Source organism: Equus asinus, unplaced genomic scaffold, assembly GCF_041296235.1.
Source record: "Equus asinus isolate D_3611 breed Donkey unplaced genomic scaffold, EquAss-T2T_v2 contig_3, whole genome shotgun sequence".
In the NCBI taxonomy this organism is placed as follows: Eukaryota; Metazoa; Chordata; class Mammalia; order Perissodactyla; family Equidae; genus Equus; species Equus asinus.
Genome location: NW_027224960.1, coordinates 645,553 through 660,003, shown reverse-complemented (window position 1 = coordinate 660,003; position 14,451 = coordinate 645,553). Strand labels below are relative to the sequence as shown.

Below are 14,451 nucleotides of genomic sequence, written 5' to 3'. Positions count from 1 at the left end.
CACTTTCGGTGACCACCCCAGTTTTCACTCTTCCCACTGACTGCCAATTTGCTCCTCCCTCCCTCTGGCCCCCATTATCAGAGGATTTGGGACATCTCTCTAGAGTCCCCACATTCCTCTCTCCCCGGGCCTGCGGAGGAAGGGGCAGCCTCCAGCATGGAAGCTGTCTGCACCTACCACCCTGACCCCATGGCTCATGATGGAGAGTGTGACAGAGACCCCATGTGACAGAGAGCAGCATTCCTGGGTGCGGAACCAGCTGATCCACCCTGTCACCCCGAGGGGCCTCTACTCCCTGCTCAGGGACAGCCTTTTTGTCGGTGGTGAGTGTTCGTGCTGAGCTGGATTGACAGTGATCGTTACTTATGCCTGTTCTGCTTTATTTCATCTCTAACACGTCAGCCCAGGTTCTGAGTGGGGGACACAGAAACCGCATATGTAAAAAGTTTCAACTTACAAACGGAGACTATGTAAATGGATTTGTTGATCCCAATAAAAAAAAATGTGAACTATCTCACTATTAATTTTTATATAGATTGCCTGGACAAATGGTAATATCTTGGTTATAATGGGTTTAAATATCCCATTAAAAATTAGTTTCACTTGTTTATTTTTACTTTTTTAAATGTCAGTATTTAAAAAAAGTTTAAATTTCATTAGATAGAGTGTGAAATTCTACTGTTGGACAGCACTGTTCAAGACGTGAAAATAAAGCCCAGAGAAAGTGGTTAGGGACAACTTTTCCAAGGAAAGGAGTCAATCTGACCCACGTGGCAAGATGCAGACAACAGTCTCATACACACATACATACACACACACACACTTAGAAAGCAAGACCAACATCATCATAGAGTTGAACCACTACTTCTCAAGTGGCAAGAGCTTGCAGTCCTACATTGCTCTAAGTGGACGAACCTCAGGAAAGGAGCCAGGAGTCAAGAAAATTTACCAACCAGGAAGATCTAAAACCAGAGAGTAAAGGTCAGGATCTTTGGTGAAGTTCCCAGCGGTGGATTCTGTTAGAGACTCAATACATTAGCGAGAACTTTGCAAGAAGCGTTGTTACAGAACTCACCTATCCTTTCCTATGTAAAAGTACACAAGTTTCGTAAAGAATACTAGCTCCTGCCAATCAACGAAAAGATGGTAGAACACGAATATCGCCCTTGTAAATCACTCCTGGATTAGTGAGCCAGTCAGGGAACAGATGACAGTGCATTGCGCTGGACCTCATTAGGCTGATTCTGACTTCATGACCATCCTGTGGATTGTCTCATGCCAGGAACTCTAAAACATGCTGTCCCCACCACTCTTTTGCCACCAAGGTCCACCAACCAGACCTTGCTGACAAATGCCCTGGCTGGGCCCCTTCTGACCACACCTGGAGGACTCTCCACAAATCCTACTCCGTCACGGCGCTCTTCCACCTGCCACTGGCCAGGGAGGCATTTCCTCCAAGGCTGACACTCTGTGTGCCCAGCTCTGGGAATGACACGTCTCCCTCAAGTGAAGAAAAGGATCTGAGTTCAGAGCCTGTGGGCTGCAGCCATTAGGACAAGGCCTGGGGTTTGCTGTCAGACAGAAGAGAACCTGTGGTGGGTGTGGGTCCCAGGGTTCAAGAAGCCCCCGTGATTCCTGGATAGAATCCCAGAAGACGATGCAGGACGGAGGAGGGATGCTTGGGTGTGATTGTCCTTGGGAATGTCCATAGGGAGGCGGATTTGCCATTGGTAATGCCTTCAACAGGGTTGTTCATTCATCGATTCATCCTGTCTCAGGGAGTGCTGTCTACATCCTTCCAGCCCCTAGTCTCCCGTCTGGAGCAAACAGACAGCGTCAGAAGAACATTTACATTTCATTTGTAATGTATGCGTACAGGGCATGCAATGTGCTGGATGTTGCAAGTGTTTTGAAACATTAACTCCTTTAGCAGTCTCCATATCCTCACAAATTAGGTACGCTTATCCTTCTTGCCAACAACAGACGAAGAAACTGAGGCACCAATGAGGTAAGTACTTTGCCCTCTACCAATATCTAGGAAGTGATTGAGGTGGAATTTGAACATAAGTTGTGGCTCCATATTCTCTGCTCTTAACCATGTTCTTTGCTCCCTATGACTTCACACCATGAAGACGTTGGCTCAGTGTATCCATTTTCTTGTTACACCCGGTAGCCCCACTCTTTGATCTCTGTCTGAAAAAGATGCTATTCGCATCAAAACTGTTGCACATACACAACCAAAATGACTTCTCCCCATATCCCATGTCCTGGAAAATACATAGAGAACATTTCAAAACATTTCTTGCCCAGGCTGGGAGTGCTTCTGGGAAATCCCACTGTTCCTGTAAGAAGCCAAGGGCAGGCTGGGAGCTGTGTCTTAGCGGAAAGGTGAGATCAGGAGATACTATGGGGTTACAAAATGGATGGGGGACCTCAGCAGGAATTGACTTCAGGGTCTGGTGGTGTTTCAAGCTGGGTGCTAATTTTCTGGCTTTGGGTGTAGGGGCTGGTGCCGCATTCCAGGGAGAGGCCAGTCTCCCTGTGTTCTTGGGGAAACCAGACCCTTGAAAGCAAGGGAATGAGAATTTCCTTTCACGATGGACTTGGGAGGGGAAACATTCAGCCCAGAAGAGACAGTCATGATCCTGAGGAAACCAGAAGAAGCTGCCTCCTCGTCCGCCAAGCAGAAAGCCCTCCTTCATGGACTCACTTTATCCAGATGAGACCAAGAAGGAGGACATCATGAGATGCCCTTGCAGGTGGGAGACCTGTGACAGTGGAGCCTGTGCCTGGGAGGCTCTGAAAGGCATCATAGGGGTGACATTTGCTGTCAGCAGGGTGCCAGATGAGAGGCACGCCTGCTTGTGTCTGGGAACAGTTTGAGTGTCAGGGAGAAGGCACCGCTGGCGCAGAGGCTCACAGGAAGAAGTGGGTCTGACCAGACAATGTCCGAAAGAGGGCAGTGGAGCTGGAAGGAGCCTGAGAAGAGAGAGGAGGGTAGATGGGGACAGGCAGGGCCAGAGGGCAGGAACTGGCAGACTGTGCTTTTCCCGTCGCTCTCTGATGACACTGCTCTAAGACATTGCACCTAGAAAATACAAATCCTTAACATCTCACAAATTCTGTGTGCCAGGAATGGGGCACAGCTTAGCTGGGTGCCTCCGCCTCAAGGTCTCTGTGAAGCAGGGGCTGCGGCTATATTGCGGCTCGACTTGTGGAGGGTTTGCTCCCAAGTTCACTCACATGCATGCTGACGGGGTTTGTTTGGACTGAAAGTCTGAGTTCCTGCCTGTCTGTTGGCCAATCATTCCCTCCGTTCTCTCCTATGGAACATCTTCATAGGACAACTGAAAACATGCACACTTGCTCCCCCAGTTCCAGAGATATAAGATGCAGAGAGAGAGAGAGATGGAAACAGAAGGAGGGAAAGACGGAGGGGACTAAAGCCAATGAGTAAAAAGGAAGGGCCAGGCTTTTTGTTCTTAACCCTGGGTTGCAGGCCATCCCATCACCTTGGCTGCATTCTATTCAGAAGGCAGCTCCTGACCACTTGTGGTTCCACAAGGACGTGCACAGCAGAAGACAGTGAGCACCAGGAGCCATAGTGGAGGCTGCCCACTACATAGGCCGACACGAGGCACTTGGGTCTGATTCTAAGTCAAACAGGAGACCTTGCAAGGTTTCATGCCAGTGAATGGAAGTATCTGAATTTCCCCTAATTTCCACCTCTTAAAGGTGCAGACCTGGAAATGAGGCCCAGAGGGGCAGTGACTTTCTCAAGGTCACAGAGCTGGAACCCAGTCCTGTTTTGAGGGGTACTCCACACTACATCCCACCCCTTCTTGTCATTCTTTCATCTCTAAGTGTGTGCATCAGACACATGCAAACCAGACCACAGGTGTTGTTGCTATTGTCTCTTCTACACCTGAGGACGTCCCGAGGGAGATATTTCTGGCCTCGTCCCCATTGTGCAGGTTGGGTGATTGAGGAGGCCCTGGGAGGCCCATTGGCATTTCCAGGACACAGAGCTTGTAGGAAAAAAGAGGTCGGAACTCAGCTGCATGTCCTCAAGCTGGAACCCTGGTTCCATCTCAAGGTCCTGTGTTGGGATCTGTGCTGGCTATTTGTGTACAGTTCTGGAGGTGACATGGGCAAGGAGGGTGAGCAGCCAAGATCCCAGAGAGGTTTTCGGTGGGTGTGATTGAAGAAGGCGCCCAGGTAAGGGAAACTTGAGGAAGTGACCTCACTTCCTTGGAGACAGACCCCAACAGAACTTAGCACACAGGTCTCCAGGCGCCCACATTCTAGACATAGCATCCTATTGAGCCCACTTGAGTGGCGACACTGAAGACAAGAGGATGTTCTCCTGCTGTCTCCCGAGTTGTGGAGGCTCTGGCTTCAGGAAAGCCAAGAAAAAGAGCCTTTTCAGTCACTATAGACACTGGCTTGGCCCTCACCTGCACCGCCTCTGTCCAACTGGCAGGAGGAGCACTCAGGTAACACAGGGAAAGCCAACCGGGTTAGGCCACAACTGGATGCCACCCACACAACAATTTGAGCCTCCTTGTGTGTCGGAGGGGAGTGAGAGATGGACGGCGGTGCTGAGCGGGGACCCACCCTGGGCAGGAGCCATTTGCTCGGTGTTGGAAGCCTGGCAGTGTGTCGTGTCCCCAGCCTAGGTGGTGGCTAGCAGGATGGGAGAGTGGGTGCTGGGAACCAAGCTCCTCTACCCATAGGTTAGTCCCGAGCCATCCAGGTGTCATCTCATTCCCTCCCTGGCTGGAGGTCTATGCAGATGCTGCTCGGTACCTGATCTGTGCTGGGGTTTCCTCCTGTGGCCAAGTCGAGGCATGCCCCTCAGACCTCCCGGCCCGGCTCTCGGGCACTGTCTTTGCAGAGCTGCACGCAGGAGGTGGTGGAAGAGCTGACGGATGGCTTCGGGTACTCCATCTCCCTGGACAGGGACCAGCTGCACCGCGCCACCATCAATAACCAGGGCTGCTCTGAGGTGAGAGTGGGCACAGAGGGTTCTTCCCACCCAGGCCCCTGAGATGACCAGGGCCGGCCCAGAATCCAACCTCAAACTGCCGTTCTCCTGGGACCCTAACAGGGCTGTCCCCCATGAGTGTCCCACAGTCCCATTCCCAAAGGAATCTGGACTTCCGCTCCTCCCCACCAGCTGCATAGGAGGGTAGGAGGGCACTCTTTGCATTTTCCTAGGAAGATTAAACGTTGATGTCGTTGTCACTTCCCAATAGGCCCTGAGTATCTTTGAATTTTGCCTTTTTTGGAAAATGAAACCTCGATAACAAGGGTCTCCAAACTCCCTTTAATGTAAAAGAAATAACCATCAGCGTGTTTGAAAGTCAAAGGGATTCTCAGAGTGTGTCACTGCCCTGTACACTGTTTCCAGACCTGGGAGGGGTGAGGTGGCCACATAACATTTCCCTCCAGGTCAGGGTCTGATGAAGCCTCAGGCAGTTACAGGGGATGTCCCTCAGCCCTCACTTTGGGCGGTTCTCAGTTCTGAGCCACAGGACCTAGAGAAGCCACTTGGCATGCCTAAGCCTCTGTTCTCCTCTCTAGAGAGGGGTGTCTGTTGAGGATTCACTGGGCTGGTGCCCTGCACAGACGGAGGTCTGTTGTCCCTCAGCGAGCAAATGGCCTTGAGGGAGATCAATGTGGAATCCTTCGCAGGACCAAAGTCAGATTGTGCTTTGAGAGCCCAGAACTTTGCTGAGTTGGGACCCCTGTCTCTCCTGTCGCACACGTCTGGGAGGGGCTAGGAGTTCCTGGGTCAGCTGCAGACCCTGATAACGCTGGTGGTTGGCAGTGGTGACCCTGACTCTGTGTCCCTCCTCGTCCCACCCAGAGTGAAGATGAGTCCACTCTGTCTGTCACTGAGGCCTGCAGGATGCGTGCCCTCCGGGCAGGCATGATGCAGAGGCTCTCAGAGACTGTGCTGCCAGCCTCCCCCAGCAGAGTCCTCCGCAGTGTCATCACCTCCCTCTGCAGCTACTCAGGCTCCAGCACAGCCCACCAGGTGCTGGACCAGCTGTTTCCCAGGTGACTGCCCGCCTCCTCCTCAGCACAGTGGTGACTCTGCCCACTGCCAGCTGTGTGTCTTGCCTTGGGAATGTCACCGCATCTCTCTGAGCCTGAGTTGGCTCCTCTGAAAGGTGGGGTGGCAGAGGATGAACTTGCTAGGCTTCTCCCAGGGATGAATGGGATCAGCCCTCCAGGTGCTGCCCTGGTGCCCGGCTCTGCAGAGAGGGTGGTGGGCCATGCTGTGGTTGCTGGTGGTGATTATTTCTCTGTCCCCCACGGAAAGTAGTCTTCCTCTCCCTTCACTGGCTTGTGGCTTTTTGAGTTTGGAAAAGCACCTGGAGAGCACCCTGTCAAGGAGTTTGAGATGCCATCCAGCTGGTCCTGGTGCTTGTCTTTGGTGTAGCCACTTAGGGATCTCTAGGGCCACAGAGGGGCCACAGGCCCACTCAGACACCCGGGGTGGTTCTGGTTGGAGGTCATTCAACAATGTCTATGAAGGACCTACTCTGAGCAGGACTTCTGGACACACTAAGTGTCACTCAGTGACTGAAGCAGACAGCCTCCCTGGCCCTCCCCTCTAATCTGAGAGTCAGACAGTCACACTTGACATCATTCACAGGTCCCATCTACCCTCCATCCCGGGCGATGCCCTCATCCCCTTTGGGACACATGGAGGCAGCTTGGCCCATTGCGTGCGGGATGCTGGAGGACAGGACCACCTCCCAAAGTGAGTGGTCTTTGGGTCGAGAAGGAGGGCCTCCTGTCTCTAGCAAACAGGGTGTGGGGAGAGGATGGAGGCTGTGGCCGGGTCAGGCCTGGGAGAACCCTGCATCTCACCCATCTTTTGATCCCCATGGGAGGGCTGAGTTCTGGTGGCTTCCACTCCGGCAGGACTGGACTCAAAGAGAGCTGTGCATGGGTCCCAGGCCCCTTGAGAATTGGAAGGGAGGCTGGGCTGCGTTGTGCCCAAGAGACCCACTCCCAGCAGAGTCCCAGCCCCTCCTGCCTCCCTTTCTCCACATCCACACCTTGTGAGCACCACCGCCAGGTCCATAGTAGGAGGTGTGTGAGCAAGCTGCTCCCAAATCTGCTGGAGTCTTCATTCCAGTGGCCCACATTCATGCAGGGCTTGGGTGGGCTCTGTCCAGACCCTTGGGGAGGAGAGTATCGGTGGGAACAAGAGACTCTCACAGACTCTGTGTTCAGCCTGCTGGATGAGCAGGCCTGCCACAGCCAGGACAGCCAGCCAGGGCTCAGGGCTGGGATGGGGCCCTCCTCTGGAGGGGGAGGGTCTGGCAAAGGGGCGCAGATGCTAACAAGAGTGCCTTGGGAGGACGGTGTTTAAGGAAAGGCCAGGCCACTGACTCTCTGGCCCATCTGCCTCCACGCAGTGCTATCTATTTCCTGCTGGGAACTTGGCTGGGCCAAGGGCAGGATTGCAGGGAGCCCCTGGGGTTTCCCTCTTGGACCCTGCAGCTGGCCACTCTGCACGTCAGCTTTGGTGGCTCCCACGTGGAGGGCCATGCCTACCTTCTGCCAGGCCACCTGGAGCATCTCAAGGCCATTGAGGCCGAACGGAAAGGTGAGGGGACTGGAGTCTGGGAAGACTGTCTGTGTTGAGGTTCATGGGCTAGCGTTCCCTTAGAGGCAGTAGAGCCCTTCCTATCTTTGGAAAGGCACAGAAACTGTCAGGTGTGTGGGTGCAACTTTCTCTTTATCCTGCTCCAGAGCCAGCTCCAAAGCTCCTGCCACTTCCAGAGCCAGAGCCAGTGCCAGCCCCCGGGCTGGAGCCAGCTGCACCTCCAGTCTCACCACGTGTGGTAGAGCTGGAGGCAGCAGCCCCTGAGTCGGCCAGTCCAGGACCAGAGCAAGGGCCACCATTAGAGGCAGCCCCAGAGCCCAGCTGCCCCTGGGCCGTGACCACCGAGGACCAGCTGCGGGAGGAGAAGCTGAACATCTTGGACTTCCCTCCCCAGCTGGTGGCAGAGCAGCTGACGAGGATGGCTGCGGTGAGCAGAGGAGCTCGCGGGGCGGGTGGCCCCTGCCTTCCCGGTGCCATGAGCCGCCCCACACCTGCCATTCCCTGCTCGGGATTCCGATGATCTGGGTCCAAATCCCTGCTCCCTCCCTTATCAACACTGTGACCTGGGCAGCTTTCTTTCTCCCCAAGCCTTCGCTGTCCCCTAGAGAACAGGGGACAGTAGAGATGGACACTCAGAGCACCTGCTGTACAGGGTGGCTGTGCCGGTGAATGAGGTGGGAGAGAGTGGAAGGTGGGCAGAGTCTGGCCCTTTGGTGGGGGATGGGCACTCACTGAAGTGCTGCCAGGTCCTTGGGTGGATCCCCCATCTGTGCAGGTGGCCCGGACAGCCTCAGCACTTAGCAGGAAGGTGATGTGTATTGACTCCAGTGGAGACAGTCAAACAAAGCCGGGGGTTGTCCCTGCCTCAGGGGGAATGTGCATGGGAATGGGGAGTGGGACTCGAGGGGCACTGGGATGGGTGGATGATGGCCCTTCTGGTGGGCATGTGTGGGCTGCCTTCTGGAGCTTGGAGGAAGTGAGACGGGGCTGGGAGCAAATGTCCCCTCCCTTCCCCACAGTACTGTGTCCGGGGTCATCCTGGACTGGGTGCATTCAGTGGACACAGACAAAACCCAGGGACTCCCACAAGCCTCAGGCCACATGCTCTGCTTCCTGAGCTCCAGTTCTGATCTCACCCTGCTGGGCCTATGGGGGACTGTGGACGCCGAGCTGGGGTGCGGCAGGACCGGGTGACACTCCGAATCTTCTGCAGGAGCTGTTCAAGACGTTGGTGCCCGCCCACTGCCTCGGCTCCATCTGGTCCAAGTGCGACAACAGGGAACGAGAGTACCTGGCACCCACTGTCCGTGACAGTGTGATGCACGACAACACCGTGGCCAATTGCATCCTCGTCACCTGCCTTGGGGACCCCAGCATGACAGCGCGGGACAGGGCCAGGGTGGTTGAGCTGTGGATCAGGGTGGCTGAGGTAAGCCTTGGCACGCTCTGTCTGGATGCGTGGGAATTGCCTCTTGTTTCTCAGCTCTCAGGATTGAAGTCTGGGGTCTTAGTCACTGGACTGTCCCTTGACCCTCATGCCAGGGCCACGTTGACCTTGACTTGAGGTCCCAGTGGGGACAAGCTCACTTCCTCCCTTGTGTTGAGCTACAAATCCTTGTGCCTGGCAATGTTACTCATCGGGTGGCAGGTGTGCCCTCCCTGGCTTCCCTGGGCATGTGTCTCCTCCAGGACAGGGGAAGTCCGTGAGGGGACAGAAACCAGAGGCAGCAGAGCTTCAGCTCCCCCTCACGGCTCCAACTCTTCGCTTCCCCAGGAGTGTCGAGGCCTCGGGAACTTCTGTTCCCTCCACACAATCCTTTCTGCCCTGCAGAGCCGTGCCATTGCCCATCTCCAAGACACCTGGGGACAAGTTTCCAGGTGGGTAGTGGGTGGTCTGCTCTCCAGCCAAGCACCATGAGGGTGAGGTGGCCCAGGCAGCCTGATTTGGGCCGGCATGTCCCCCAAAGTCAGCTGAGACCACCTGGGAGACAGCGAACGCCGGGCACAGGGGCTGACCTGGGTGCTGGGTCTCTGAGTCTCTCAGCGCCCTTAAGCCAGCAGTTCCATCCCAGGGATTCATTTCCTTCCAGACCAGATCATGGCTTGAGCCCAGGTGGAGATTCTCAGGTGTTTCCTTTGCAGCAACAGAAGCCTCTATGCAGCTGAAAACCAACACTGTTCCAAAGAGATCTGTTTGGGACATCTGGGAATGGAGGCCCCAAGGGACAAGAGGAGAGGCCCCTCCGCAGTCCCATGGGGACCTTAGAGCTCAGAACACCCCAGTGAAATCCCTCATCCAGGCCCCAGGCAGTTTGGATCTGCTGGGTTCTCAAACAAATGGGATTTGCCTTCAAGCATCCCACAGTTTTTCTTGCTTGCTTGCTTTCTTTCTTTCCCCACCCCGCAGGGAGAGTTCTCGAACCTGGAAGAAGTGGGTCAGGAGAGAGAAACGCGTGAGCAGGGAGCTGCTAGTGCAGGTAACCTGGAGGCTGGAGATCTGGAAGGAGGCCAGAAGGAGAGGGGAGGGGAGCATCCTGAGGGGATCCTAGGAGGTGAGGCTATGGCAAGGCTTGGCCCAGGCTGGGGGTCAGAGAGCCCTGTGAGGGTGGGGCAGGCCGGGGCCACTCGGCCAGGTCCCCCAAGACACCCTGCCCTCCCCCTCCCTGTCTGTTCAGCTGGGGTCTGGACGCACCCCTGGAGTCCAGAGGTCGGGGCCTTGGTCAGATTTGGAGCCAGGGCTGGGGTGAAGGCAGCGGGGACAGGGCCTGTAGCTGGCACGGGGAGCAGCCTCTCCCAGTGGGTCCTTGAGCCAGTCACTGCCCCTCTGGGGGCCTCCGTCTCCTCCTCTGGGAAGTGGAGGGAACTGATCAGTGGTGCAGGCCTCCCAGCGAGGTGCTACCATCCAAGGGAGGACGGGAACGCAAGGAGATTTGTGCCGGCTCCTCCTCGAGAGGTGAGGGGAGAGCAGTGATGACACGCAGATGACTCTGAGTCCTCAGGAGACTCCTGGAAGCAGGTGACGTTCTCCTCACACTTTTCAGCTGAGGAAAGAGGGCCAGGGAGGCCTGGGCAGGCCCAAGGTCACACAGGGCTGAGTCCTGGAGCTGGGACTGGTCTAGAATCAGAGCACCCTGGAGGTGGGAGCAGCAGAGGCAGCAGGGGACTGGAGCCGATGGCCAGGGTCTGAGATCAGGGGCCTTGGGGGACATGCGGAGGGGAGTATGGGCGCACTGACCCTGTCCTCGGCCCCGACAGGAGGCGACCTCCGTGTTAAAGACTGCAGAGAGGGCCCGCCAGGGAGCCCAGGAGAGGCAGCGGCAGCAGGTGAGGGTGACTGTGGGGGAGGGGCCTAGGAGTCAGAGGAGAGGGGGCTCCCCCTCCCAGCTGGAGACCTCCCTCAGGAGAGGGGCCTTCCTCCTCAGTCGAATCTGCTGTGGCTGCCAAGCATGACGGGCCTGCAGTGGCAGTGAGCAGGAGGAGGCCTGGAAGGGCTGGCAGCAGGGCAGATTTGGGGTGGGGAAGGGCAGGGGCCACTGCCCCTGGGAGGGGCCAACAGCCAGCCCTGGGACTTGACTGATGGAGTTTGGTGTTCCTGGCGGGGAGCGGGGGAGGGAATTGTGTGTGTTGGGGTGTCCCGAGGATCCTAGGCTGCTCTGTGTGGGAGCGTGGGGTGGGCAGGAGGCTGGGCTGAGGGGTTTCAGGGGAAGGTTCATGGGGGCACCTGAGAGCGGGAGCTCATCGCCATGCCCATCCCGATGGCGGCACAGGGTGTCGTCCCCTCCCTGGTGACGTTCTTCCATTCCCTGGAGCTGCTGGACGCTACGATGGAGGATTATGTGGAGGTGAGTGAGCCCGGAGGTGGGTCCGGGGGCTCAGGCTCCTGAGGGTGGGGAGGAGAGAGTCCTGTCCTGAGCCCTGAGCTCTCTGCGTTTGGCAAAGGTCCTCTCAGCAGGGCCTCCAGCCTCGTGTGGGAGTTGGGGTGTCAGGCCCATCTCCCCAGTGGGTGATGCAGGCTCTGCATAAGCCACCGTCCAGGTTCCCTGGGCTGATGAGGCTCAGAGCTGCCTGACTGTGTGGCCGCAGGAGGTGGTGTCTGAGCTGGACTCAGCGTCTCCCTCTGGCCCTGCCAGTGAGGGAAGAGAAGTCGGGCCCCTCCCAGTCAGGAAGCACATCAGACGCTGAGCTGTCCCTTCCTGCCTGAGGCCTGAGTCTCCCCACGTGTCATCAGAGAGGGTTGGGTCACAAGGTCTGTTGCCTCAGTTGCTCTGCGCCCCCTGCTCTGGAGCCCAGAGACTGGCCCAGGTCCAAGTCCGGGCTCTGGATGGGCCTGCCCACTGGCAGTAGTGCAACATTGCAAGAGGTGTGGACGGGGCCTAGTGCTGGCCCCAGGGGGCTGTTTCTGATGGACTGCGGCTGTCTGCTTTCCAGGGCAATGTGCTCAACTGTCGGAAATGGAATGAGGTAAGCGGCTGCGGCCTCCCGGTGGGGAGGGTGGGGGTTGGAAATCAGAGACCCCCCCCCGCAGTGGGCAGGACCCCCTCTGGCCCAATCCCCAGGGTGGAACATTTATTTGCCCACTTCGATATACAGAGCTAGGGATCCTATGGCATTGGCGGGTGGGGGAAGGGCTGGCATCAAAGACTCCTTCCTGGAGGAGGAGCTATTTTGGGCCAAGTGTGAGAGCAGGCAAGCCCTGACTGGAATCGCAGGGAGGGAGGGCTCCCAAGTGGGCAAAGGCCCCAGACTGGCCCCTTGCCCCCTTCCTCACCCCCTCCACGAGCCCTGCAGGGTCCCCCACTCAGGCCCTGTGGGCATCCTGTGCTTGCTCTGTCCTAGCAATTCAAACTGATGGACGAGATCGAGCTGCTCCAGGAGGCTGCAAATCTGTACACCGTGCAGCCCGACGAGCACTTTGGGGCCTGGTTCCAGGCCGTGGAGCCCCTGAGCAAGGAGGAGAGGTGAGTCGGGTCAGGAGTTGGGGGAGGGCAGGGCAACCTCTCTCTGCTGACCAGCTCCAGAGCCCATGGCCGTTGCTCCATGGTCAGCCCCTGATCTGACTGCATGGCGACCCCTGGGGCCCTTCGACCCCAGCTGCTGGCAGGCTCCAGGATGCACATGTGATGTGTGGCTCCTGAGAGCTCCCAGCTCCGCTCTGTCCTGTAGCTACAGCCTGTCCTGCCAGCTGGAGCCCCGATACCACTGGGTCAGAAAGATTCGACTCTTCTTCAAAGGCAAGAAGAACCGCTCAGGCCAGAGTGAGTGTCCAGACCGGCAGTGGCTGAAACCATGGGCTCAGGAAACATTCAGGCTGAGCGTGGGCCTGGGGAGGCAGACAGCTGGCCCTGGGTTCCAGCTCCACTGCTGAGCAGTCCCGTCCTGGGCGATTGCACTCACGTTTCTGGGACTGGTTTCCTCCTCTGTGAAGTGGGTGACGCTAAATATCAGCCCCTGTGTCAGGGACAGATGGGGTGCTGTTGGCTGACTGAGCACTGAGCACAGGGCTGGAGCACAGAGCGCAGTGGGGGCCGGGATGCGGTGTGCACTGTGGTTCCAGGGCAGGCCGCTCAGGAAATGCCTCTCTTTCTCCAGACACCAGACCCCCAACCAAGGGCCCAGTGGTGGTGGTCGATGACCCTCCTGAGACCAGCTGAGCTACAGCGGGGACACAGCGTTGATACTCAGGGTGCACAGGGCCACCTCCCCTGATTCTGATGAGGAGAACTTTGTGATCCGTTTCTTGGGGTCCCCTGTTGGCCACGAGGGAAGGCACCAACCCCTCTTCCCCCTCCCCCCTTTTGCCCAGCACCTATTTCCCTATTTGGCGGGGCCATATTTTGTTGTCAATGGTAAATGCTCCGTTTGAGTATTATATTAAATTGTTGCTTCCTTCTAATCCTGGGAGTGGAGGTGTGAGTCTTTCGCTCGCAGCGCTCATGGAAACCAGATCCAGAAACTCACATTCCTCCTCGAATTTAGAAATCTCCCAGAGTGAGCGGCTCAGTTTATGTGGAGAAGGGAGAAGTGCCAGTCCCCTCCCTGGCTACTGAAGGACGTGCCCAAGTGCCCCTCCCACCGAGGACAGGATCATTGCAGTGTGGTTCACCCTGTCCGGGAGCAGAGAGGGCCCCTCCGACCTCTTGGGACTAAGCGGTTGGAGGCGTTTTCTCAGGCAGAGCCACAACCACTAAGCTGGGCGTGTCTGTCAAACTAGCACGTGCCTGTCCCTAGCACACGTCCTGCCCAGGACAGTGGCTGCCTTTCGACACTCTGCCGGAAGAGGGAACATTTTCCCGGTTTCTCTTGCACATAGATTAGGACCTTGTTTTCTGATTCAGTCTCCGCAATGGCTTCAGCTCTAAGTGGGGAAAATACCGTCAAAAGCTCAAAACGTGCACATAGAGAGGACGAGGCCAGAGGAAGGTCCTGTGGACATGGACCATGGGCAGGCAGGACTCTTCCTTCTCGGGCCCACTAGGGGCTCCCTGTTCACCTCTGACCTAGACTGGATCCCCCTGGGCTTCTGGTCCCTGACTCCGAATACCATTTCCTGCTTGTTGCCTATCCAAGGGGAAAGCTGTGGGATGCAGCTTTTAGGGCCTCAGCCAGGTCTCCCTCCAGAAACCTAGTGCTCCCAACAATCTGTTCCAGAAAATATAACCAGAGACAACACTTTCCAACTCATCTTATGAGCCCAGCAGTACCCTAAAAGCAAAACTAGAGTTTAAAAGTAGGGAAAACTTGAGAACAGCAAGTCTCAGAAATGAGCAATTACTGTCTTCTACAAATATTAGAAAACTGAAGCCAACAATGTAAAACAATCA

At 56.4% G+C, this 14,451-nt stretch overlaps 1 protein-coding gene across 2 annotated transcripts; it reads left to right on the top strand.

Annotated features, from left to right (window-relative positions):
* The first annotated feature begins 11,768 nt into the window (after window positions 1-11,768).
* LOC139043576 (ral guanine nucleotide dissociation stimulator-like) lies at window positions 11,769-13,523 on the top strand. 2 transcript variants are annotated; one of them, XM_070503565.1, is made up of 4 exons: window positions 11,769-12,091; window positions 12,467-12,588; window positions 12,794-12,885; window positions 13,220-13,523. In XM_070503565.1, exons 2-4 carry the CDS (start codon window positions 12,479-12,481, stop codon window positions 13,279-13,281), a joined length of 264 nt encoding a protein of 87 aa, XP_070359666.1. In that variant the 5' UTR covers window positions 11,769-12,091; window positions 12,467-12,478; the 3' UTR covers window positions 13,282-13,523. The 2 variants fall into 2 exon arrangements, with proteins under 2 accessions (XP_070359666.1, XP_070359665.1); XM_070503564.1 differs by lacking the exon at window positions 13,220-13,523 and having other exon boundaries at window positions 11,799-12,091; window positions 12,794-13,131.
* The last annotated feature ends 928 nt before the right edge of the window (window positions 13,524-14,451 follow it).

Bases quoted from the DNA above. Each gene is read 5' to 3' on its own strand.
- LOC139043576 (XM_070503564.1), top strand. From the start codon at position 12,479: ATGGACGAGATCGAGCTGCTCCAGGAGGCTGCAAATCTGTACACCGTG. The intron at 12,589-12,793 runs GTGAGTCGGGTC...TCTGTCCTGTAG, and splicing joins CCCCTGAGCAAGGAGGAGAG to CTACAGCCTGTCCTGCCAGC.